The 27,745-nt window shown below is 34.5% G+C and overlaps 1 protein-coding gene across 6 annotated transcripts in view; it reads right to left on the reverse strand.

The window, feature by feature from the left end:
- Positions 1 to 27,745, reverse strand: part of CEP350 (centrosomal protein 350) — a 116,477-nt gene that overhangs the window by 53,997 nt on the left and 34,735 nt on the right. For all 6 annotated transcript variants that reach the window (XM_036234556.1, XM_036234555.1, XM_036234557.1 and 3 more), the window contains 15 exons: positions 27,555 to 27,668; positions 24,400 to 24,513; positions 20,878 to 21,024; positions 19,010 to 19,665; positions 18,099 to 18,220; positions 14,293 to 15,353; positions 12,787 to 12,937; positions 11,180 to 11,352; positions 7,602 to 7,788; positions 6,420 to 6,634; positions 5,789 to 5,952; positions 5,394 to 5,504; positions 4,796 to 4,936; positions 3,579 to 3,715; positions 2,639 to 2,761 (listed from right to left, as the gene is read on the reverse strand). In XM_036234556.1, the coding sequence (XP_036090449.1) occupies positions 2,639 to 2,761; positions 3,579 to 3,715; positions 4,796 to 4,936; positions 5,394 to 5,504; positions 5,789 to 5,952; positions 6,420 to 6,634; positions 7,602 to 7,788; positions 11,180 to 11,352; positions 12,787 to 12,937; positions 14,293 to 15,353; positions 18,099 to 18,220; positions 19,010 to 19,665; positions 20,878 to 21,024; positions 24,400 to 24,513; positions 27,555 to 27,668 (3,616 nt within the window). The remainder of the gene's footprint in view (positions 1 to 2,638; positions 2,762 to 3,578; positions 3,716 to 4,795; positions 4,937 to 5,393; positions 5,505 to 5,788; positions 5,953 to 6,419; positions 6,635 to 7,601; positions 7,789 to 11,179; positions 11,353 to 12,786; positions 12,938 to 14,292; positions 15,354 to 18,098; positions 18,221 to 19,009; positions 19,666 to 20,877; positions 21,025 to 24,399; positions 24,514 to 27,554; positions 27,669 to 27,745) is intronic.

The following is a 27,745-nucleotide window of genomic DNA, read 5'->3' on the forward strand; positions in this document are numbered from 1 at the left end:
CCTGACTCTACTCAACTGCTTCTCTTCCTACCTTCCTAATAAGTTTTCCTGTGTTTTTTTTTCACTTCCTTTTCTATTTTTCCTTAAAATAATGGTGCTTCTTAGAGTTTTGTTTTTGGTCCCTTTCTTTTTTATGCTGCATACTCTCCTTGGGCAACCTTATGTATCCCTATAATTTCACTACTATCATTTAGAATGAGCCTCGAATACGCATCACTAGCTCTGCCCTTCCCCTGACTTTAAGCCTCAAGTTTCCAACTGCTTAGTGAACTTGTTTTCAAGTTCAGTGTTTTCCTTCTTCCCTCTTTGCTTTCCTTAGCTTATTTATTCATGAATGAATCCAAGGAGGTGGCCCCATCCTCTGAAACCGATGAGAAAACAATGAGGTGGCTACATATATGGCCAATCGTGAGCCAGGTTTTGAGATCTTCTGCATAAACTATTTCTTCTTCTGAAATACCCTCCCTTCCTTTTCTGCCTAATGAACTACTAATTCAAGATTCAATTCAAGTATCATTTCAGCTTGGACCCTTTCTCCCACTCCCAAGGAAGGTTTGGTCACTTCTGCTTCTGTGTTTATACTGGTGTGTGTGTGTGTGTGTGTGTGTGTGTGTGTGTGTGTGTGGTGTGTGTGTGTGTGTGTGTTTCTATGACAGTACTTATTAGAATATTTTGCAATTATTTGTCTGGTTCAATATTTTGGAAAGGATAAATCATATAATAAAGCTATAAGGTAAAAGATATAATGCCGGGACGGTAAGTGCTTTGGGGTCAGAAGGACATGGAGTTAATCTCAATTCTTCCACTTAGTAACATGTCAACCATTCATTCAATAAATTGAAGTAGATTGCCTACTGTGTGCCCGGCATTTTGCTAAGTTCTGGAGATACAAGAATGACATGGTCCTCATTAGGACAGCTGTAATAAAAAAAAGACAGACAATAACGAGTGTTGGTGAAGATGAAAATTTTATATTCTGGGTGGGAATGTAAACTAGAGCAGCTGCTTTGCAAAATAATTTGGAAATTCTTAAAAAAAAAAAAAGTTACTATATGACAGAGCAACTGTCTCCTAAGTATACAGGAAAACGAAAACATATGTCCACACAAAAATCTGTACATGAATGTACACAGCAGCACTATTCATAATAGCCCAAAAGAGTAAACAATCCAAATGTCATCAACTAATGGATAAATAAAATGTGGTATAGCCATGCGACGGAATATTATGTGGCTATATAAAAGAATAAAGTACTGATACGTGATAGTTGAACCTTGAAAACATTGTGCCAAATCAAAGAATTTAGTCATAAAAAACCACACATTATATGATGCCATTTATAAGAAATGTCCAAATCAGACAAAACCATAAAGAATAGAAACAGAAAGCAGATTAGTGGTCGCCAGAGGCTGGGAAAGATAGGGCATAAGAAGTGACTGCCAATGGGTAAAAGATTTCTTTCCGGGATGATGAAAATGAAGACCTCAAAAATCTTTGTCTAGTCCATAAGTAAAGGAATAAGGAGAAGACTATTCCAAGTGCTGTGGGAGAACACACAAGGGATATCTAAAGCAGACGAGGGGTAGCACCAGTTCCTGAAGGGAAAGGAAAAGCAAACTAAATGAAAGAGGGTACATCATATGCATTGGCACAGAAGACAAATGTTAGAAAACTGAAAGTAGTTAGAACTAAGTGGAATGTGACAAGAGGGGAAATGCCAAGAGAGAGAACTGGGGATGGACCACAGGCTTAATGATGAAGGGGCTTCCATGCTATACTGAGTGGCTCAGAGAGAATACTGAAGAATTCAACCGGGTGAATAAACAACTAGCCACACATCTGAGAAACATCACTCTGGTTAGCATGTGGTTAATGAATAGAGTGGGGAAAGGCTAGGGGACGGGAAAACCTATTAGGAGTCTGTTGTGGTAACCCAGATGATGGCCTAAGTGAGGTGTCAGTGAAGGGTAAATGAAGGTCACATAGCTCCAGACACATAGTAGGCACTCAATAACTATTGGTACATACCCCACATAAATTTTAATGTTTTTTAGTGTCATGATTTAATTTTTTTAATTGAAGTTTTACTACACCCTGACAATGTAATATCCTACCTCTAAGAATGGTGGAAAGTAGTCTCTAAAACCTTCTAATCCACAGACAGAACCATAATAGAAAACTATAGATGTTAACACTGTGCGAAGTACCAATGGCGAAATAGTCAATCTTCTTTTATAATGATAAAAAAGAATATATACAGTAATGCCAAGAAATAGGGATGTTGGTAAAGCAGTGTGTTTTGGAGCCGGATAAATCAAGGTTCAATGCCTTGGTATGCTAATATCTATGTGATGTTGAGTGAGTTTCTTAACATCTCTATGAGTCTCTGTTCCCTAATCTATAAAATGAGGATAATATCTGTCTTGAGAGGTTGTTGTAAAGATTAAATGTAGGAAAAACAACTTGTACAGTGCTTGTACAATATAGGCTCTCAAGGAATGGTAGCTATATCACTACACGGAACAGCTGTTTGTTAAATCAGAGAAGCCAGAACTCTGAAAGAAGATACTATTTCATTTAAAGAAATGAGATTAAGAAATTAAAAAAAAAAAAAAGCAATGTGTCAGCCATTTATCACCTTCTATCGTGATTCTTGTATCTTGAAGACTCAGAATAACTATCATATGAAGGTGAATACTTCTGATGCTTTGAGTCAAGGGTCCCTTCTTTACTGTTAGAGAGTGAAACAGGCTGACTTTTCCTGAAAAGAAAATTAACACTGATTAAACATTTACAGCCTTTAATAACAGAAAGATTTTTAAATACTGCTCGACATTAATATGAGATAAAATCTTGAATAGAAATTATGAAATAACTGTTACAAAGTATTTGAGGAAGAAAGGCATTCATTCACAGAAAGGGGTATGTAACACATTAAAGAATATCTTCTGCTTTACTATGAGAAATAAACACAAAGAAACCCAAGTTATTAATGAATGTGAAGAGAGACTTAAAAATCTATGGACCAAATGTGATGTCAAAATATGATATAAAAAAACACACAAACATGATGATATCACCCAGCCTTGCCTAAAAAAACTCCCGAATGATTTTTCACTGCTCTAGAATAAACTCCAGAATCCTTAAGGTCTGCAAGGCCCTACCACGAGCTGATCTGTGCGTTGTCTCTCCCACCATTTTCCCCATTGCTCTCTGCCTCCAGTTCCACTGGTCTTCCTTCATTTATCTTCCAACCTTTGCACGAATTGACCTGTCTATTCCTTACCTCCTTTATATCACTAACTCATTCCTCTCATCCTCTGGGTTTCACCATAAGCTTTACTTCCTCAGGAAAACTTTCTCTGACCTTCCTTCGTTATATATCTCAGAAACATACATTGCTTTCTTTCATAACACTGAACCTCAGTTTATAGTGTTCATTCACTTAAGGAACAATTTGATTAATGTCTATTTTCCCCAGTAAACTGTATACTCATAACTACATTCCCAGAACCCACAACAGTGTCTGGGACATAGTAGATACGTATCATATATTTGCCTAGTGATTGAATATTAACCTATCTATTTCGGCTTTGGTCCTCAGTTGTTTCACGAAGTCTGGAGCGTGTTGCTGCTGGTGGTCATATAGCGTTGCTAGGGGAGGTCCTGAAGCAGTAATGGCATCTGAGATGTGAGTTCGAGTCAACTCTGCCATCTAAATACGAACACATAGAAAACGAAAGTAGATATAGAAAGACAACGTCACAAAAGAACAGATATAGCACAGTGTCTTGAAAAGATCACTGGATTAAGAGCAATTTTGCCATAATAGGCAAAGTGGGCAAGTTATTTTGACTCTTTAAGTCTCAATGGCTTCCTTATAAAAATAAAGAGATAGCATAATTTCTAAGGTTTCACCCAGCTGTAAGTCTACGAATTAGACAAAAAGCCTCCAAGTCATATAATAAACCACAATAAACCAAAACTTAAATCTTCAAGAATCAATTCAATTACTGCTTTAGAAATCTTTTCTGACCAACAATGTGAAGGACATCTTCCCTGCTCTCAGCCTCTACTGCCAATGCTGCATGTATGATTCACTTTGTATTTATTCAATCACTGCCTTGATGACTCGAAGCTATTAAAATCTTTGTTAATGCTGCCTAAAATTTTCTTGAGAAAGGAGACTCTTCTTTATAATCATTTGCACAATCCTATAGAACCCAACATATAGTAGGTTCATAGCTTTTTAATAATCCTTTCACAAACAATCCTAAATAGGTAACTGCTAAAATAAACTGAAACTATATACAGATTCTGATATCCTATATAGGGACAGCTTTGTCCTGAGTACAGTACTAACGGTACTCTGGGTAAAAATAACACATTTTCATACAAAACAGATCAGTGGGGCCCTGGGACTGAGTTGAGAATTGACTGCAAAGGGGCATGAGTGAACTTTTTAGAGTGCTGGAGATATTGTATTTCTTTATTATAGTGGTATTTACAGGAATGGATATATAAGACATAGAAATATATATATATATTAGTATCTATATATTTGTCAAAACTCATCAAACTGCATACTTAAAATGGATACATTTAACTGTAAATTATTCAACAATAAAATCAATATTTTTAAAAAAGTTTGCTCGAGGGCAGACATTTAGAGTTCTTCTCCATCGTTTTTTCTGCCTCTATACACTTAAATGTACAAGCCACTGCAATAAAAGACCGAAGTTACTCAGACTGACTAGAAAGAACTGACAGGAAAAGGCTTCTCGGTGGTTCTCACCTCGCAGACCTGGCGAGCCGCATCTGTGGTGAAGCCGGCGGGCTCTGCTGGCTGAGCGGCTATTTTACAAGTTGCTTCCTGCAGGACTTCAGGTGCATCCCGCTGCGACTTAGCCACCTGCTGTAATGATTCCGCGTGGACCTACAAAGAAACGAGATCTTCTGTCATGTCGCAGTCTCTCCTTACCCCAAATCAGTTTTAATTTGCAAATTTGTTCAGTAGGTCAAATGCCTTACACACACACACACACACACACACACACAGAAACACTTGACTACTATTTGAATGTCATGTCTTTTGGAGTCTAAATCTGGAGTCTTAAAATCACTGCCGGAGTTCAGGTCTTAACTCTACTGTTCATGAGTTGCTGTGTCTACAGACAACTACTATGAACCCCAGTTTCCACTTCTTTAAATTGGGGCTAAATCTTGATGACTTAATGTCACAGGGCTGCTACAAAAATCAAACGACATGAAATTAACCCATAGGGCATAATTTACATCTTTTTTTAATCCTACAGAATTAAAAAAAATACTAAAGTGATTTCAAGGATATGCATTTAGGTTTAAGAACCAGTACTGGCTGCAAAATAAATTACCTGAGCTGCTTTGTTTCGGGTTTCGTCTAATTGTCTCTGACACTCCAGAGCCTCTTGTTCAGCTTTCAGTTTTAAAAGGGCCAAGTCTCTTTCATGGCGTTGCTGCTGTGCCTTCAAAAAAAGAGAAATGATCAACTATTAATTCAAAAAAACTAAACGATTATAACACAATAACCATATTAAACAAAAGGGTATTTTCTTAACACAAATCTTTTGAAGCAACCAAATAAAACCTAAAGACAGTAAATAGGGTAGACATCAACTATTTATCATTTATCAAATATTTACTGACCACTTACTATGATTTTTTTTTACCTCATCAGTAAGACTATTTTAAATAGCAAAGAAAAGAAAAAAAAATCACAGAAAGCTAAAAAAGAAAACTCTACAAATACCTTTATGATCTGAGCCAGAGACACACTCTCTTGCTGAGCAAGTGAAATGCCTCTCACTCTTTCTACATCTGACAGCTGGCGCACAGACTCCTCGATGGCACTCAAGTAACTGAGCTCAGCAGCCATACGGTGCTGGAGACCAGCAGGAGAGAAACGTTTAGAACCTGGAAGGCATAACAATTGTCAAATGTAAACGTTCACAGGAAATTACATCTCGGATTTCTAAAAGTCATTTCTCATTTTAAGAGTCAAAAATAACCCTGCTTTTCTCTGTAGGAAAAACAGTGACTTACGAGTATAATGCATTTTAATGGTCATCTTTTGTGTGTGGATGGATGACATGTATGTGCACGCACATGTGCACACATATATATACCCACGAATACTTAGAAGTACATATTGCATACATTTTCAGGTGTTTTGACTAAGGCTGGCAAGATGGGAAAAATTACTGCTACTGAAATCTCTCATGTGTCTTAAATTTTATTTCCCAACACAGTTTCTGTTTAATACTTCAAAAAGGAATCATATTCATTTGAAATGACATTTCTCTATGGTTCGATTGAAATAAAATTTTTCAAAAAAAATTAGCATCTTATTTTTTAAAATCCAACTGCATGGGTCTACTTGCCTGGTGTTGAAGTCATCTCGGTAGTTGTTCTGCTGGCGGCCATGTTCACATCAGCCACATGAGGCTTAAATCCTGTTACTGTTGGAGGCATTATTGCTGAGGACTTAGATCTTTCTAATGAAGTTCCTGGAACGTCAAACTGCAATAATTTCTGGGAGCTCGGAGACAGGGGAGAAGTTGGAGTTTTCTGAGATCTTCCCTTGTCTGATGAGATACTAGGAGTTTCATTTGAGAAAACATTGGAGGAAGGAAAACTACTTTAGGAACCAGTTACACAATTCATAAACACAGTGCTTATTACTTTCTTTATTAACATTAGTTTGAAAAAGCTGTGATTCAGGCATTTACTCATTTAATAGTCATTATGCGGAATGAACAACTCTGAGTATTCCTCTTACTGCTACATTTACAGTGTGAACAAGCTAGGCACAAACCCCACCCGAAATAAGATGAAAAAGGAGTCTTTGGCTTAAACGGCCCCTTAACTCTTTCCTCAACAATGTAAACGCATCATGAATCACTACTGTACTACGAGGCACAGTTCCCTGTTTTATAGCAAAAAAATTATAGCCATATGTAAAAGGTAAGATCAAGTCTGTTATTAAAAATGTCTTAAAATATGTCTCTAAAAGAGAATAAAATATCATTTTGTATTAAAGAGAAATGAAACTACTTTTGTTCTTCCTCTTAACCCAAGTCACAGCAAAATATTATTTTCATACTATCTCTAAGCATTTTATATATGTCCATTTATTTCCACCCACCTTTTAATACTATAGTACTTTCCTGAACAGACAAAGGAAATGAGACAGTTTGCGGTGGGAGTACAGTGAAAACACTTCAAATGAAGTTCTTAGAGCTGACCTGTGGGGAAACTTAGGAGCTCCCAAAATACCCCAAGGAAAGTAGCTGTTTGGTCAAAGGACTGAGTCAGGAAAACATCTGTGGCAATGGCATTTAAAACAGAAAGGTGGGTTGTGCTAGAAGCAGAGAATTCCTGAGGGACAGATTGTTAATAGTTTAGCTGAGAGATGGTCATATTCTAAAACATAAAGACTAGAGCTATGAACAAAACTACACTATCTATTCATAAAATACAGAAATTTACTAAGTGGATTCTCTGATCATCAACAATATTGTAATTTTAATTACATTTGAATTTCAGTATAAAATATACATTACCTCACAGAATGCCCAGAAAGGTCCTCCAAAGTGCTATCAGTGTCAAGAGTCTGTTCATAACCTTTGACAGAAAGTTTGCTACTGGCCCCAGATTTCTTTCCCCGGTGGGAGCCACGTTCTGAGCCAGAGTGCACCTTTTCCTCATCAAGAAGTGAGTTCTGAACATTCCCAGAGAGTGAATCCAGCCCTGCAAAGCAAACTTCTTATAAAACTGACTTCTAACATTAGAAGCTATGAAAGATAACTGATAAATACTTAGATTTCAATAAAAAAAATAAGTATAGACCAGAATATTTAAAAATTGACTTATTTAAAAAATCTGCTCATAGCTAAAGCGCTTCTTTCATCCTTTTGCTTCCATGTAAGGAAAGTAAAATTTCTTCCATTAACAGCCCCCATTTGTTATTAAAAGATAAATGGTTCTAAAATCAAAGAGCTAAAAAAAGACAAGTATATTAAACGAGAATGAAGTACTACCCAAATCCTATGAAAAAGTAAACAAAAAGAACTATCTCAAAGATGAAACTCAAAGCTGAGAGAATAATGGCATCAACTGCCAACTGAACTACACGATCCTTTTGAAAGCTCTATGGGAAGCACTATATAGCCAGATTCATAAAACTGCTCATATCCTCCAACTCAGAATATCTCACCTAGGAGTATCTTAAAGAAATTACTGATACCAGTAAACAAAAATTATGCATGATCTTCAACGCATAACTTTTTAATATGTCATTTTAAAAAGTTCAACCTACATTTGCAATGACAGAAGTTTTCTAAATTACATAACGAATAGTAACTTGAACATTTACATAGCATTTTGTAATCTAAAATGCACTACATATATATTACCTTATTGCTCTTAAACATCCTATGAAATGAGTACCATATGCTCATTTAATGATGAAGTAACTACAGATCTATGAGGCTAAATAATTTGCTTAAGGATACATGGTCAATAACAGAAGTAGGACATAAACCCAGGCCTCATGACTCTTTGTCTAGTGCGTCGTTCACCTTGATATGTTTCAAGAGCAGCATGGGAAAATATGTTACACTAAAAAAATAAATGCATAAACATTTTAATGGCAACTAAGATTTTTTAAAATGTAAATATATGGTTAAAGATCAAAAAAATGGAAAAGCGAAAAAAAAATTGTATTGGACACCCATGTTCATAGCAGCATTATTTACAATAGCCAAAAGGTGAAACCAACCTAGATGTCCTTCAACAGTTTGATGAATGCATAAACAAAGAAAACTGTGGTTTATACATACAATGAAATATTATTCAGTCTTAGAAAAAAAGGGCATTCTAACACACTGCTACAACATAGATATACCTTGAAGACATGCTAAATAAAATAAACCAGTCACAAAAGGATAAATATTCTGATTACACACTTAGATAAAGTACCTAGAGTAGGCAAACTCCTAGAGACACAAAGTAAAACAGTTGTTACCAGGGGCTAGGGGGAGGAGGGAGATGCCATTTTTCATTGTTAGATTAGCAAATATTTTTAAAGAAATGAAGCCTTGAGTCATTCAGCACACACAGGAAAGGCTACTACTCATTGTTTTCATTAGAGTGCAAACTGATACATCCTTTCTGAAAAACACCTTAAAATATGTATAAAAATAATTTTCCATTCCCTTTGACAGAAATTTCACCTCACTCTTAATAATTCATCCTAGGAAGCTATGTAAAGATGAGCACCATAAATTAGATATCACAATGGCGGGGAGGGGCAGGGGAGACATTCAAATAATCTAAGGGATTATTAATCATCAATTAGAAAGGACTCTATCATTTAAAATCTATTTATGATCCCAAGGCTAGAAGCAAGCTGTTAATACTGGTTATTTCTAATTTTTCCATAATAAAGGTGTCTTTTTTTTTTTATAAAAAGTCTTTATTCATTTAATATTGTCCTTTGAAAAAAAATACACAATTTAAAATTTTCCTTGATTTCAAACTGCTAGAAATTGTATACAATACAATGGACTATGCAAGAAAGATCTAAAGTCCAATCAAGGGAGTCTACACAAAGAAAATGTTTCCCCTTACTTTAAAAGACTATCAAGTACACAGCATGCAGACACTCTTTTCCTCCACCAGATGGAGCAAATATAACAAAAACTGCACTGATTTTAGGACTTGGGGATGAAGAAGAAAAACCAAGTTTATGATGATGCTGTAAAAAGTAAAATAGGGTTTTTTTTTTTTTAAGGCATTGTGAGAGGGACAGGGAAGCTAAAAGCCACAAAACTCTACCTCTACTACATACTGTCACGTTTAGGTTATACTTTTTTTTAAACATATTAAATCATTGCTTATACTTATACTCAATGTATCATATTTTAAATTGTACAGTATATTATAGTATAAAATGAATTAGATTTGAGAGTCAGAAGTTAGAATGCAGGTTTTGCCAATAACTAGTTAGTGACCTTGAGTGAGACACTAACATAAACCAAGTATAAAACTGCAAAATAAAAGAACTGAGCAAGATTGGCATTTCCCAAAATGTGTTCAGCTGAATTCTAATGCCATAATATGTTGATTAAAGAAATAATTCTGTGGTCAAATAACTTAGGATTATACTTCACACTACATCCTCATCCTCACCCTAAAATAAATAATGCATATTAGCATATTAAAAGTGTTTATGAACCCAGAGCACAGAAGCCTGTTTCACTCTTAAAATCATTTCCCCACATTTCTGGAACCATGGAGTTTTTCTGTGAGCCTCAGAACACAGATGAAACAGCCTCTCCCAGGTGATTTTTCATTTTTAAATAGTTTTCTATATTTACTAATTTCTCCTCCTTTTTTTAACTCAATGAGCAATTTTTTACATTTAGAAAAAACAATTTTGGAGGCAAAATCATCCCCCAGGGAAGGACTACCCTGTGAGTGTAAGACGCTTCTGCTTAATTTCTGTATCTTCTCACCTCCAGTTCAACAGAGCGAATTATAACCAAATTAAAGCAGTATGGAGGAAAGTGAAGGGCATTCTCCTCAATCATTCAAAAATACTTAGAGTGCCCAAATGCATGTTCTATCCGTTAATTTCATGTGTCAAAATTACCACATGAAGCATCTATTATTATCATCTTTATCTTATAGATAAGAAAATTTGAGTATTTAATGATGCTCAGAAATATACATGATATACCATAGTTTTTTAAAAAGCCACTGCAAAACAATGATTTTTTTTAAATAGAGACGTGTGTGTATAAGTATGTGTGTGTATCGTTCTATGTATATATTAGAAAAATAGGCACCGAAAAGGTTAATAGTAGTTATCTCTGAGCAGAGGGATCAATGGATATTTCATTTCTTATATGACTGTTTATCTGTAATCCTGCTTTTTATAATTACAAATGAACTCCTTTTGTACTAAGCAAAAGGTTTATGTTATATATAAAAGAGTATTATAATGATAAATATGAAAGTTAATTATCTACATTATCATAGAGTTCATCTAACTTCTTATGGAATAAAATTATAAGTTCAGATCACTACCACAAAGTCAATGGTAAGAGAAAAAGTCACCATGTAGAATTCCACTTACATTCCATCTTTTCCTTTCTTCCCTTCTTTCCTTTAGAAGAAGCAGATGACCGAGACGATGCAGCAGACTGGGCCCCTGATGAGTGCTGGGAGGTGACATCCACAGAGGAAAGGTCATAGGCAGACTTTCTGCTAGATTGCTCCTCCTGAAGGCCTAAATTGCTACCACCAATACTGTCAAAGATTAAGTAACAGTGGAAGAAAGAAATAACAAGTCTTAAAATGCAGCTAAGACTACAGATATTTTTTAATCTATTTAACTACAGAGAGAATATAACTTTAATCAAAGATGCCTTCCACTTTTCTTTATTGTGCTACTACCACAGGCCTGGATTATTTCCTACAGTTCAATTTATTACTGAGAAAAATCTCAGGGAGTTGTTTATTGAAGTGAAACCAATAAAAATGGATAATTCAGATATATAATAGAAAAATAAAATAACATTGGATACTAGAAAATGTGGCCTCAATTTCTATTTGGATTTATGATTTAATATATGATGATTATTTTCCTTCTGATAATCTTATAGGAAACGATACGTTCTACTTCAACCTAGAAATAAAAGACAACAAATCATATTGATTGGTGCTATTAAATATCACCACAATTAAACCTTTACAAGTTTTGATTTAAAAATTCAATCTTTTCTTTCAATCTTTTCTTTAGAGCTCAAAATTTAAAACTATACTTTTCCTGCTATAACTTTAATAATACTTATTTTCATAAGTCAAACTAGACAGAATTTTTAAAAGATCATCCAATAATTTTATGTAGGTTACAATTTATAATATTTGAAGAGAATTATATCGAATGTGAGTAATTACAGACTACTTTACATGGTTACAAAATTTAGGGAGGACATCCTCTCCTGCAAGGTCTGACTCACTCACTATATGACTTTGGACAAGTACCTTAACCTTGGAGCTTCAGTTTCCTGAAGCAGGAATGGCCACATTAGTACTTATCACATTGGGCTATTGTAAAAATGGATTAACACAGGTACAGCTCTCCCCTTAGTCCTTTTAGTGCCTTGCACATTAAGTGCTCAATAAATATTAAGTTATTCTTCAAAGCTTTGCAAAAGTTTAGATGTTAATCAATCATAAAAAAATTTTTCTGATTACTTGGGATCATGGAGTCAAGGATCTATCTATCTGGTCATCCTCCATTCTATCAGAGGAAACTATTTCTTAATCCTTTTAACGTTAGTACACTACGGGACAGCTTCCCAATCCCATCCTCTATTGAGGATTCAGAGACTGATTTAACAACCTATGTGCTAGGCCCTGTTATAAGTGCTTTCTATTTAACTGAATAGTCATAACACTCTTGAAGTAGATACTATTATTTTTCCCATTTCACAGAGAAGGAAACTGAAGCACAGGAAGGTTAAGTAATATGCCCCAAAACAGCTAATAATCCAGAGAGCCAGGACTTAAATCCGGGCAGTCTGAATACAGAGCCTGTGCTCTTAATAACCACTATGCTAGCAAACTCTACATGTGTCTTTAAACAAGCACAATTTGACTAATATTCAGACTACAGTTCTCATTTCTACATTTTTCTCACTCTTCAGATTATATTCCACATTCTCAACATATTCATACCTAGGTTCAAGAGCTGCATTTTTTTCTGTCAAAGTTCTACTCCCTGGAGAGGAGACAAAATCATCTTCATACGAAACGCTGCTCAGAGGGCTTGAGATGGCATTCAAAGGCCGTGATGTTGATGTTCCTCTTTCCCTCCTGTCTTCAAACCCTGTCAAAAGTAATAATTAAAATGTGTTTAAAAAAATAAATAAAAACACTACAAGCAACGCTCTCCACAACATAAGAGATTAACAACATGGATTTAGGAACATTTTAGTTTGCTTTTATTAGGGTTTCTTTTCAATTTATCTTTATATTTAAAAATACATTTTTTAAATTTTAATTATGAAAATTTTCAAACATGCATGAAAAGTAGAGAAGAGCATAATGAAACCAGTGTATCAATCTAGTTTCAGTTAAACCTCTTATTCCATACATCTTTCATTCTCCTTACAAATTATTTTGAAGCAAATCCCAGATACATAGTGTCAACTCTAAATTTTTCAGTATAACTATAAAATCTTAATGAAAATCTAAGAGAAGGATTTAAGAACCCAATTTTCTTAAGAAAAATAAGGTTATGATTTAAAAGCACTTTGCTTTTATCAAAAGAGCTTTAAAATCCAAAGAACTTCGAAAGTACCATTTACAGAAATAAGTGTTACATATAAATCTATGTAAGATCATAATGAAGTAACCAAATATAAATTCTAAGAAATTGCAATGTGATACCAATGAAGCATAAGATAAACAGATGAAATCAATTCATTTCTCAAATAAGTTGTTTACTATGTAGAATGGAAACAAAAAACAAAGCATCAATAGGTGACTTAGGCTCAGCCTCACTCTCCAATCTGGAAATTCTATAAGGTTATGTTAGCATAAGATGGGTAGAATCTCCCTGTGGCAGGAAGAACAGAGGAAAGGACTTTCAGGAATTGAGTCTATCATAGAAAAGGAAAGTTATGTTGAAGGATCTCAGGCATAAAAAGGAAACTTTAGAATTCATTGTTTCAGAAACCAATTATGTAGCTACATTACTGTGTCGAAGTCTATATTTAAAATTAATTTTGACAAACAGTGATAGATTCCATGTTAGATTTGTTTCCATATTAGAAATGTCACTATAGTTGCCCCCTCTTGATTCTTAAACACTATATTCCCAATGATTCACAAACCACTATTAAGAAATATGCTTTTTTCTCTCTTAATAACTATGGTCACAGAAAACCTAATACACACTTGATACATACCAATCTTGAACAACACTTATGAATTTCTCCAAATTAGACCAAAATTTTTATTACTACCAATCAACTATTATTTTATGACTAAAAGAAATAAAATTTTAAAGATTAAATTACAGTATTCTAGTTAAAGCTTGCAAGTAATTTAGATTTAGACAGTATTTCCATTATCCTCATAATTAACAGTAAGAATCTATACTTCAGTATTATCTTGTACAGATTATGAAATAATTCTGCTTAACATACAAATGTTACGAGGCTTATTTATTTTTCTCACCTTTTCCATATACTTGATACGATTTTGTGAAAATATTAATGACACTATGTGGACTTCCCTTTGCCAATTCTTCCCAACGTCCTCTGCTTTGTGTACCACCTATGTGTCCCAAAAGTGGCAAGAATTTTTCAGCTTCTGTCTGAAACTCTTTCATGGGTTCATAAGCATTTCTTTCTCCAGCACAAAATTCCTTTTCTTTTAAGATTTCTGTTACCTTCAGAGGGGGCTGTCCATCTCGGCCCCCCTCTTCTTCAGAGAGACTTCCCTCACTAAGAAGAGGGCCTTCACTGACTGATTCTATGCTGGAACCAAGAGACGTTTTGGCCTTGTCTTGAGGACAAGCTTGCATATCAGAGCTAGACGAGTCGGTCTGCCTCTTACACAATTGTGCCAGCAGCCCTTCTGGTTTGGGACCAGGGGATCTCATTCTGAAGCTTGATATGGCACTGTGAGGTCTTATCACCTCAGGAAGCTTTTTAAATTCACTAAGGTTGCCCACACCAGGAAGCTCATCATCAAAAGTTGCATGAGATACACAAGTTCCCAGCATCTTTTGAATTCGGGCAGAGAAAACATCTTCAGTATCCTCTTTCACAGGTGGACTTATAGCCTTGGTCCAAGGTCCATCTTCTTGAGGCATTTGCTGCATATCATACTCAGTGTTCCATACTGACCCATAATTAATGTTAGCCCCAGCTAATTTCTTGGCTTCACTTTCAATCCTGCTGGACAAAGAAGCAGCTGTTGCTTTCAAGGCTTCAATACGATCCAGTTTACTCTTAAATTGGCTGGTACTAGGTTTTAACAAGGCATCTGAATGAGCAACTGGGGAGGTCAGATACGGTTGAGGTGTAAAGGATAATGGCCCTGAAGCCATATTATGATTCTTCCTACTTGATAAAATAGATTCGAAATCCTTATGCAAAAGCCCTACATGCTCTAGACTCAAGAGTTGGGAGAGCAAATTTCCAGCTGTTCCAACAGGAGGCTGTGGTTGAGCATGGTGGACTCGCGGGCTCAATCTGTCAGGCTGCGTCCAAGTAGGTTCCATCAAGTCCTTTCTGCAAAAAAAAGTCACGACAGGTTAGTTAACACGGCAACTCATAACTAAGCTACCTTTTTAAGTTTTGTTTTTTTTTTCTGATTATAAGAGTAATGTATACTCACTGAAAAAAAAAAGACAGGCGAAGAGTATAAAAAAGATAACAATCACTCATAGCTAAACAATGAGAAAGATGCACTATTAATTTTTTCACTCAGAATTATACCTTTCTGAACATTTTTCTATGTGTATGTTGTATTTTGGTGTTATTTTCACAAAAATGGAATCTTATATATACTGTTTGCAAACTGTTTTCTTCAACTAAGATATCACACATTTTAAACTATTAAGAGAAGGCATTATAACCTTTAAAATCGTAGACAAAATTCTTTACAACACTGGCTCTATCCTTCCCTTTAAAAATAATGTTATGTAAAAGAAAAATGCTTAAGATTGCTAACTATTAACATAGGCATGATATATGTTATTTTAATCAACAAATGTAAAATAAATGCTAAACATTTATATTTAACATTGTACATACTTAAGAAATCAGATTATTACAAACTAATTCTTTAAAAAAATGAACATCAAACAATGAGTACCAATGCAAAACTCTGAGTACTAATCATAATAAATATGCGATACAGGGCAGGGTATCCATAAAGTCCAGAAATAGAACAAAGCTGTCCCAGACGACATTATATAATTCATCTGTGTTTCCAGACTATAGACACCTTGTGTATTAAGGGTTACTACAGAAATATTAAAGGCTGATGTTAACCATTAAGAAGATTCTTAAAAAAAAAATAACATGAGGTCTTGTCCTTGGTCTTGCCCATTATTTTTGGATGATGACATGAAGAGATATTTATCAAATCTGCAGATAACAAAGCGGAAAGGCATGGCTAATTCTACAAATTATCAAATTATGATTCAAAGTTATTTAGACAGGATGAAACCTTATACCAAACTAGTATGAAAAAATATGAAGTCCTACCAATTAAGCTAAAAAAAAAAATCATCTGGTGAGTACCCACGGTGATAAGGGAATTGAAAAATATGTCATGCAAGGTTTGGTTGGAGGTTACGCTGTAGCAGTGTTTTACACTGAGGGGCTACTATGAAAATGGAATGTGAAAAGGAAGACTAGTGCACAGATTCTACGCCACTGAATACAGACTCTTACAAATGCAAGGTGTGAGGTTATCAAGGCCTGAACTAAGCTGGTAGTGTGGGAATGTAAAGGAAGGTACAAATATGAAGATACTGCTGAGTAAACTGAGTAAAATTCTCAAATCTTTAAATCCAATGATTTAGAATGCCAATTTTACAGCAGGTTATGTGGATAGTAGAAGAACAGGGGGAAATAAAAATGGAGACTTACTCCAGTTAAGAGTTAATTCTTACTCTTTAGTTTCTCAAGATCTAGCAGGGATCAGAGACTAATAAACAGCTAAAATACAACGTCACAAGAACTAACACAGAAATACATAAAGTTCCATAGAGTGTAGACAGGGAACAATGAACTCTGCTAACTCAAGAAAAGTGACTTTTGAGTTGGATCTTCAAGGTCTTCAAGGTCAGATAAGTAACTTATGAGCCATGAAGGTAAAAGAAAAAAAAAAAAAAAGCCATGCTTTTAAGCATAACGTAACTGAAATGTGCTAAAACTATTAACGGAAATGGGGAAGCTAAGGAACCAGTAGAGAGAAAGTAGAGGTAATAGGTTAGATATCGCAAGTCAAAGAATTTGATTTTAAAGGAAAGGAGAGAAACATAGGCCAGGTAATAAAGTCTAGTAATAGATTTGTTTATGTTTGGTTTGTTTTTAATATTGGGTAACTTGTAAGCCAGAAACAAATTCAGGGAAAGGTGAAAACTGAAGACATGAAGCCAACAGGATATGTCTGACAACAGTAATGGGACTGAGATGAACAAGAGCGTAAGTACATCTACCAAAAGGTGGTCGAATTCAAAAATGTGTATTTATGCTTAAAATCTGAAATGTAAACAAATCATATGAAATATTTCACTTACTGCATGGCAGTGTGTGGAGTGGTTAAAGCCACAGGCTTCTGAAATCAGACTCCTTAAGTTCAAAGTTCAAATCCATCTCTACCACTAACGTTTGATGTTTGAGAAAGTTAATTAAACTCTAGGCTTCAATTACTTCTGTAAAACGGGAATTACCGTGCCTAACTCAAGGAATTGCAAAGATTCAATATGCAAAGTTCTTAGATCGGTACCTGGAACCTAACAACTATTCAGTAAATTTTAGCTATTTTTTATCAGTATTACTATTCTCCTGGAGTATAAGTCATAAGAAGAAACTCTGAATAGTAATGCATACAGAAATGTCTTTTGAAAATTATACACCACAGATACGTTAAAATATTAATTTTACTGTGATCAATTCATCCAACAAACTTTTATTGTGTGTTTAGTCCAGAGCAAGAGTGCTTCTAACTGCAGGTGATCCCCAGGAGGAACTGGTATTTACAGTGGATATTAAAGGACAGGTAAAAGTTAAATAAAATAAGGGATACAGTAAAAATTGATGTTAGGGGATATAGTAAGTCTGGATGCAACCAAGCTTAAGTCTTCTTCAGAAGATAGTAACTATTTATTATTAATAATTTCTAAATATACTTCTTTCTTGATCACACATAAGGCCAGTCAACAAAATTAACTGAGCATAGACCGCTATTCTCTGAACTAAACATAAATTTCATCTTAATCATCTTTCATTCTCCCCTTTTACCTTGAAAGAGGCTGAGGAGGTTCCGACAGAGACATGTCACTGCTGGAAGATGCACTTGGGGGACGTTCCTGCACTTTGTTTTCTTTGTCGGATTCTCCAGATGGCTGATATCCTGGTCTGGTCTAGGAAAAAGGACATCAAATTTATCTGACACCCATCACAAAGATATATTCAGGGAGTACATGAGACAAATATTAAGTAGTTTCAACTTAACAAAGATCATGAAATGTAGAGGCTTTTTCCTCTCATATAAAATCAATTCAAACTAAGTTTGTCTTAAAAACAGTCCTTATAATTAACAGCAAAATGACATATGAAATCCAACGAGGGCATCTAATACTAACTTCATAATTTGAAAGAAGTAATACTCTTTCTAAACCTTAGTTTTTCACCTGATAAGTAGAAATACTAATAGTATATACACCTTCTCAGGGTTATGAGAGTTCACTGAAGCTTAAGCCTTTAAAATCTTTAAAACACAGTATGAGGCACATGATACACACTTAATGTTACTCTTAATATTCTTTAAAACATTAGCTATACTCACAAAATTATAACACTAAATTAGGATATTTTCTAATTTCAGCAAAGATTACAAAACTAGGCTTTTCGTTATCATAATCTAACTTTATTCACTCAGCAATACCATGAAAACTAGGCAGGAAAATAACTATAGCAAGAATGACATGAACAGAGATCAGTTACAATCACTCTGAGAAACTGAGCACTGACTTTCAGTCATATTTATCAAATTACTCTTCATATACAATAAATGTCATTATCTCAAATATTGTCTGAGCATACACCTGGATATCAGGAATGGTTAGTAATTTTTAAATAGTATAGCAAGCAAATAGACTTTTCCTCACCATAAATTACTCCCCTTTGTATATTTCTGCCACTACCATTACCTGTGTTTCCTGCGTAACATGTTGATGAGTTGGCTCTTCAAGCAAGGTCTTTTCTAGTAATAATTTGGAGTAAGTTTCCTGCAGCCGCCTAGTTGCTGACGGCTCAGGAGGAGGCACATTTTTTACTTTAGTAAAGGCTTCTTTCTGCTTCCGGTACAGCTCCTGCAATCGTTTGTTCTTCTGCTCAGTGGCCTCCTTTTGAGCCTTCTTCTCTTCATTTTGCTTCCTCTTCCTTTCCTCCTGCTGTCTAACAATGTACTGTCGTACCTCATCTGTGTCATAGTGGCGCTTTTTAGAAATGACTGGGGGGTCGTCATTAGCTGTTATTTTGTCAGGTTTTCTTTTTATTGGGCTATGACTTCTAGGAGGTTGTACTGGTGCTGATGACTTCTGATTCTGTAACTCTACTGTCTCTTGCCTTGTAGCCTGAGCTGAAGAATCCAGTTGTAGGTCATCAAGAATTCCACGAATTTCAACAGGTAAAAAGTCCTTATTTAAGGCAGTATTTTCCTCCTGTTTATTGTCTGGAAGAGATGTAGCTAATTTCTTTATGTTATTTTCAGACCGAGCTCTACTTGAATGTTCTGAGTTTCGTGGGAGATGTCTATGCGAAATATCCAACCTGGGATCAGATTCTGCTCTCCCAATATGACCCCCTGTAAAAGATGAACTATTAGTGATGTATTAAAATTCTGTATTCATTCTTAAGATTTATTGCACAAAGGAGAAAATTAGGGAGTTTCACCTTATCTTAAACTCTTAGTCAAATATCATATAAAATCTTCTAAAAAATATTATAGAAGGAAAGAAAAACATTTTTTTTAGCAGTAGGAAAAGAATTTCAATCTTTGGAAATACTATGCTTCTTTGCCATTTGGGGGAAAATGCATCTTCTAATATTTCTGAAATACAGATCTTATTATTGATGTGAATATTGAACTATTAATAGAGAATTACTATTTCTCCCTTGTGCATATTTAATATTATTATTTTCTCTCCTTCTCCAAATCTCCAAAACAGATGATCAAAAAACCAACAATGTTAAGCTGCCACAACTCTCCAAAGAATGACATGATATTAAATACATGAAAAAAAAATCATTTTATCATCTAGATATTTGTTGCTACATTAATTTTAGACTGAGAATACATGTGGGTTTATTTACAAGCTAAATGAAAGCAAAGAGGAGCAAATACAAAGTATATGTTGGCTTTTATAAACCAAATTATAGTTGTAATTGCATTTCTTCCTGAATCCATTCCAGAAGTTAAAATTGATTAAGGTAAATTTTGCTGCTGAAAAGGAAAGCTGGCCTGTAAGTATTTTTATTTCATTTCCCAAAATTAGTGTTCATAAAAAAATAACTAGTTATTCCAAATAGCATTCAAGACATTTTAAAAAAAGTAATAGACTTGAGGGTCAAACTGAAGAGTTGTAGATCTTAGATCAAATTTGCCACCCACTGACTCAATCTCCTTGAGAAAAGTCAGTTCTCTCTCAGGACCAATTTCCTAATCTGCCAAAGAAAAAAAATTCAACCTTGTGAGTGTATGCCTGTGTTTGTGTATATAGGGATGAGAAAGATTGGACTTGATTTTCTTAAGGTCCCTAAAAGTCTAATAATATTGGATTATATGACGCTTTGCTATTCACAATGACAGCCACATGTAATTAATATAACATAAACGAAAGGCTTAATAAAGATCACCATAACATGTATGTGTGGAAATTATCCACGGACAAGTCCAACAGAACATGCTTTCTTTTCTGAGCAACAGTCACAATTATAAATCAAAGTCATAAATCATTCTCTTTTGATTGTTGTTCTTGATTTTAATTGTGATAATTTAGTTTAATAATTTACTTACCAGATTTAGTAGTTCTCTCTCTTCCACTTCTGTCACTTGATACTGTTCTTCGCTCTTTTTGCTCTATTTTGGGTGCAGGTCCCAGAATTTTCTTTACTAATTTTTGTCCATCTCGCCAAGAAGATGTGCTTATCAGACGGCTGCTACCTAAAATATACATATATTCATATACACACACACACACACACACATACTGGGCTGAATTTAAAGTTTATCTCTAGGAAGTATATCTACTAATAGAGGTTTTCTAATAATATTTGCTTATCTTAGACCAAAGTCAAAGGTTTACAATCTATTTTTATTTTTAACTCCAAGTCCCCAAAATCAATAAACAGTTTGTTTAAATCTTGATTTACCCTTACATCTCAAATAAGTGTAAAAGGCTTCAAAAGTTAAGTACCAAATATTAATAATGATGACTGAAACATCAACAACAGGGCACTAAATCCAACAATTTTGGCACAGAACAAAAATATGTCTTAACTATAATAAGTGTTTGGTTTACCAATACTAGCACAGTATCTAACAGAGAGTAAAATGTTTGCTGAACAAATGACTTAATGTAAGCACAGAAAAAAATCTGCAGAAATATATAACTTATAACAAACAATTAACAGGGATTACCTTTTGGAGGGGATGGTGTTACATAGAATTTCACATTTTACAAAAACATACCAAAACTATACTATACTTTTTATGCATAAAACAATGACATTCAAAAAACAAATATAAATATTTTCAATTGCCTTAATTTTAAAAGTTCATAAAAATAAAAGAATGTTCCAATAAATATAGCTGTTTACAAGGAGAAAATCTTTCATTTATTATTTTCAGATTATAAAAAATATTAAAATTAGACCACAGTTTTAAAATAGACAGTAACTTAAAAAATAACAAATGACATAACACTTTATAAAATAGAAACCAGAAAAAAATAAACATGAAATAAATATGTAAGTACTTAGATGTAAAGTAGTACTTTAAATGTAATTAAATTAGAAAGATTTTTACATTCATAGCTAATTAAATTAGAAAAAAATTTTACATTCATAGTTAATTCAATTAGAAAAATAGATTTCTACAGTCATAGCCAATGCTAGTAAAATTACAATAAAAGTGTTTTATTTGCTTATTGAAATGTAAATGGATATAGCTTCTTTAAAAAAAATGTGTCAGGGACCCCAAAAGCACTCATTTACCTTTCTCAAATAATCCAAGTAATAGCACTGTATCTATTAGAAATTATTCAAAAGAAAAAAAATAAATGCAAATGTTCACTGTCTCAGTTTTTATAATATCAGAAGTAACCTAAACATTGAAGAATGGAGAATAGTTAATTACACGGTTATTTCAAATTACCCTTTATTACCCTTTCTATAAGAAATAACAGAATAGAATGTTCTGTGAAACATGCTAAAAGAAAAAGATAAAATTTTATGTATATAATGATTATAATCATATACTATAATGATTTTAAAACTATTATAAGGAAGTACACAAAATAATACTAATACTTTAAAGGTAACAGTTTTTGTGTTTTTTTTATCTTTCGAGCTCTCTGTGATGCTATTTTATTGTATTTATAATAAAAGACACTCCATTTAGAGTTTCTTTAAAGAGGACTTCTAATTTAAAAGTTTAAATGTAAGTACAGTTTTAAGAAAACATCTCTTATAAAGAAACATGAATTATAAATGTGCGCTATTTACTTAAGAAAAATATTTTTGCACCTTGTCATTAACCTTAAACAGTCTATCTAAAATATTTAAAAGGTTTTAAGTCTATTGCTCAATCTATTTATAAGAAACTTTATGTTCCTTAGCAAAATGAGAGAACAAGCTTCTTCTCTTCAATTTCAGCTTAATTTTCTGAATCAAAAGCAAGCAACCATGAATATACTGGGTAGTTATTTATAAATGTTGGCTTCTGAATATGCTGGGTGGTTATTTCTAAATTTGGCTTTCTGGAATAGTTTTCATGCTGTCATTGGCACAAAAAGAGGACTTTCACTATAGAAAACTATTAATACAGCTTTGGCACATTTAATGATTCTCTGTCTTGGTCATTGCCACAGTGCACACATGGAAATCAGCCTACCATGAAAGTGGACAACTACAACCCAAGTTCAGTGTTATAGTAGTCCTAATGCTTCATTTCGAGCTATGCCCAACAACAGTATTACGCGGTATCACATGAAAAATAGCACATCTTACTTTTTCTTAAAGTAAGAATTAGTTTAGTTTACATTCAGATAATTCATTCATACTTCTGTAATATCATATTTTTTATTTGTACACAGCCACAGTCATTCTCTTTTGACATCTAGAGTTAACCATGGGTGTCACAAATTATGTTAATTACCACTCTACTGCTTAGTCTATGACCAGAAAAATAAGTGCCCAGCCAAAAACCAGTGCCCTTCACTCCTGCTCTTTCTTCCCATAAGACTGTACGCCCCCTATCATACATTCATCACCCTTTAATCTATGTATCTACTATTTTCCTGATAAAATTACAAGATCCAAAAGAGCAGGGACTACGAGCATCCCAAAGAGCAGGGACTACAAGCATCCCACTTAACCAGTATACTGCCTGAGCTTAGTATAACCCAATGCCATACATATGGCAAGTGCTCAAAAATATTTACAGAATGAATGAATGTATAAATGATTGATTCAGAATGTCTCCAAACTAAGTGCCAAGTTCCCAACTTTTTACACTCTCTTGGCCCAAATCACTCACTGACATGAATATGACATACTAAATAACCATTTCAGTATAGACAAAAATCATAATTATTATTAATGCAATCATTCCTAACATTCGAGTGGTTATCAGATGCCATGTTCTATATTGAGTTCTTTTAGGTATTAACTATTTTAGTTCTCACAACAACTCAGTGAGAAGTACTTCTGCTTTCCCATTTTACATATGGGAAAACTGAAGGACACTAAAATTAATTCATTTAACAAAGTAACAAAGCTGTTATAAACCTGGGCACTCTGGATTGAATCAGAATGTTGATCACTATGGAACCAGGGAATTTTCTTCTTCCCAGTGTTGATCTATTCAGAGTACAGTCTGACTACTACTGGCATGGACTGCCATACTTTGCTTGACCAACACTTGTTCTCTATAAGAGACTCAGTGACAAGTCACAAGCAATCCCTTTGTATATAAAAATTCACTACATAAAAATCACTCTCTTTAATCTGGTTAATTTCTATTTAAAATGATAGAAACAGCTTTGGAGGGACAGATGTGTTCAGTATCGTGGTGAACATATGGTTTCATGGATAATACATATATGAAAACTGATCAAACTATATATTCTAAATAGGTATAGCTTATGTTGTCAATTTTAACTCCATAATACACATACATGAGATAATTCGTAAAATGTATTGAACTTTCATATGTGCCAAACAATGAGAAAATCCAGTTAACAAATATTTATTTCCATGTAGGTGCCATTTCAGTAATATATAACTTTAAGATACACACGATATTGAGAAAACTAACCTGTTTTGCATTCTGGACTTGATAATTGTGCTACCTTTTGGACTTTTCTTACTGGCTTGACCACTTTCTTTTCTTTACTTTTTTCAGCTGGTTTCTCTTTCATTGAGATATCATCTGAAAAGCAGAAACATGTTCAGCAAATATTATGATTCCTACCCACTCACTCATCCTCCCCCCAGTATGAAAAATCAATATGAAGCATATGCCTCAAGTAGGGAGAAAGGAATCTTCACGGAGACTGTGTCTATGCGCTGTAAGCTACCAATGCTAAGTCCACTTATGGAAAGGTCCACAGATTATCCCTGCCCCACTGTTAGGTTCTAATTCTCTGTTGTTGCTGCTGGGGTTTTTTTTTTTGTTTTGTTTTTCAGGAAAACCTTAAGAAATTGACCTTTTTTTTCACATCGTTTTCTCAGACTGGAAGAAGCTGCAACAGTAATGCTTTCTAAGCCATAGCATCTAAAGAATCTCAGAGGTAAGCACTTCTTCAGATTTCAATTTCATTTAAAAATTCCTAGGTGAGACATTCATGAACTTCTAGAATAAAACTTCATAAAATGCTCAATATAATATTCCCAAATGAGGACCTTTATGGTTATGCTAGTGAAATATGGCAAGGTATTTCACATGTAAATTACTACTCAATAATTTTTCAAATTCCAATCTGGGGAATATACTATATATAAAAATTTGAAAATTAATCTCAATTACAGATCTGAATAAATGTACTTTAAAATACGTACAGAGCTCTGCATTCCGAGCAAAGTGGAAATAAGCATGAATCAGAGGCCCTAAGGCAAGAGCATACCAAGTGTCTAAGAACTTGCAGGCTGCCAGCGCGCATAAAGAGACGAGAGAGAGGAGCAGTGAGAACTAGGGTTAGAGACCAACTGAGGTCCAGATCATGAGGGCTTGATAAGTCACCGTAAGCACTTCAGGTTTTACTCAAAAATGAGATGGCGAGTTTTTTTTTTTTTTTTGGAAGATTCTGAGCAAAGGAGTAATATGGTCTCCATCACATTTTAACAAGCTTACTCTAGTAGCTGAGATGAGAATGCACTCATTCCAAGAAGGGCAGAAGGAAAGACACTAGTTAAAAGGCTATTAATAGCAGTAATCCAGGCAAGGGACTGCTAGTGGCTTTGACCTAGCTGGTAGTGACAGAGGTGGGTCAAGTATTTTAGATATATTTCAAAACAATATTAGACATAAGGTATGAGTCAAAGGGCCAGGGATTTGGGGCCTGAACAAGTAGGACAGGTTACCTGAGATGGAGAGACTACCAGAGGAGTAGGTTTAAAGGGTGTTTAGTGATCCTGATTAGTTAAGTTATCTCCATTTGGAATATCTTAAGCTTGAGAAACCCATTATACATTCAAAGGGAGATGTGGAGTTAGCAGCTGGATATAACAGTCCAAGTTCAGAGGAAAAGTTTAAATCAGAGACATAAATTTGAGAATCATCAGCAACAACAAATATTTAAAGCCCTGAGACTAGATGAGCTTGCCTAGTTTGTATGTAGATAAATAAAGTGATAAAAGAAAAAAAGGAGGGAAGTGAAGTGAGATAGATAGATTCAAGTAACGAGAATGGAGAATGCCAAAGTTTATAGAGAGCAGGGAGTTGATTAGGGAAAAAAAACTGAAAAAGAGCAGCCAGACTTGGGAGGAAAACAAAACCCTTATGTTATTTTAGATGTCAGGTGAAGAGTTTCAAGGAAGAAGTGATCGATCATGTCCAATGTTGCTGAGAGATCAAGTAAAATGACAAAGAGAATTAAACGTTGGATTTGGCAACATGGAAGTCACTGATGATCTCAATAGCAGTTCACAGAGAAGTAGGAGCAGAAACTTAACAGAAAGGATTCATGAATAAAAGAAAGGAGAAAAATCGGAGACAATGAAGACAACTTTCTGAAGTTTTGCTATAAAGAGCAAATAAAGAGGGCTGTAGCAGAAGAGTCGAGCCAAAAGAGGGTTCTTTTATGATGGCTGAGATAACAGCATGTTATCAAACAGTAGGCTGACAGGCATGCCCTCATAGAGAGGGAAAGCTTGATGATGCAACAGAAAGGAAACAGGGCTAAAGTAAGTCCTTAAATACATACGAGCAAATGGAATCTGAAACACAAGTAGATGGGTTGTTCTTAGCTAGGAGAAGAGTTCACATACCATAACAAGAAAGAAGACAAACCTCTCTGACATACAGCATTCTCCTAGCCTATGATACTGTCTTTGAGATATATTTTTATTATCCCTATTTTACAGATCAGAAAATCAAGGAAGAGCGGTTATGTAACACAGGTCATATACACAGCTAATAAGTGGCAGAGTGAATTTGAACGCTTGTAAGCAGACTCAAAAATCTCTGCTCTTAACTATTACATTATACTTCCTCTCCACATGAGAAAAAAATTTCTGAATAAAATGTTCCAGTAATAATAGTAGGAAAACCAGAGGCACATTTAATGCCACAAAATTCATTAGAAGAATCTCTATGGGGGCTTACTAGAAAAATCTCAGGCTTTACAGTCATGCAGAGTTGGTTTTGAATCTTGGCTTCAAGTCTGAACTACTCTGTGCAACTTTGGAGTCTCCAATTCCTCAACTGTAAAAAACACAGAACACTCAGTACCCAGCATCTTGTCCAAAATCACACTAGGTGTTCAAAACATTATGAGTGCAACTCTCCTATTTTTTCCAATCTTCCATGCATTCCTCATATTTCTAATTCTCTAACATTACTCCCTTCTTATAATGTTCATATTTCTTTCTGCACTTTGCCCACATGTTAGTACCTTCTTATCTGCTGCTTGCCAAATCAGTGACTATTTCAAAGATCTCAGAGGTCTAATAAAAGTAAACTTCACTAGATTCTGTTATATTTCCTTCAAATCAAAGAGGTCCTATCCTGACAGTCCCTCAGTTTAAAAATAGCCTCCTTTCTGTTTCATCAGCCATGTATGCTAATTTTAATCCTGGAGCAGAATGCAGAGGCCATGAGAGCCTTCTGACTGAAACCACCACTGGTAAGTACATATACCATACAGTTAGAAAAGGGAAATATCTTTAGATTAGTGAGAATTTTATGTTTAAATATAAGTTAGTTAGGGTGTATGATAAAAAACTCAAAACCTTAGAAATCTCTACTCTCACCTTCAAAGTGAAGTGCTAAGTCTCGATACAGTTCTCTACTCATGTTTTGAAATTCAGCCTCCTGCCACACTTTGCCATCAGGTGTTCGAATCTTGGTCTCTGAAGGACTGAAGCCTAATGTATATCAACAATACAGAACATTCTTATCAAAGTTGCTTTATAAGTTTGCTTGTTATACTTTTAAAGTGAGA

Source organism: Rousettus aegyptiacus, unplaced genomic scaffold (assembly GCF_014176215.1).
Source record: "Rousettus aegyptiacus isolate mRouAeg1 unplaced genomic scaffold, mRouAeg1.p scaffold_m13_p_17, whole genome shotgun sequence".
Classification (NCBI taxonomy): domain Eukaryota; kingdom Metazoa; phylum Chordata; class Mammalia; order Chiroptera; family Pteropodidae; genus Rousettus; species Rousettus aegyptiacus.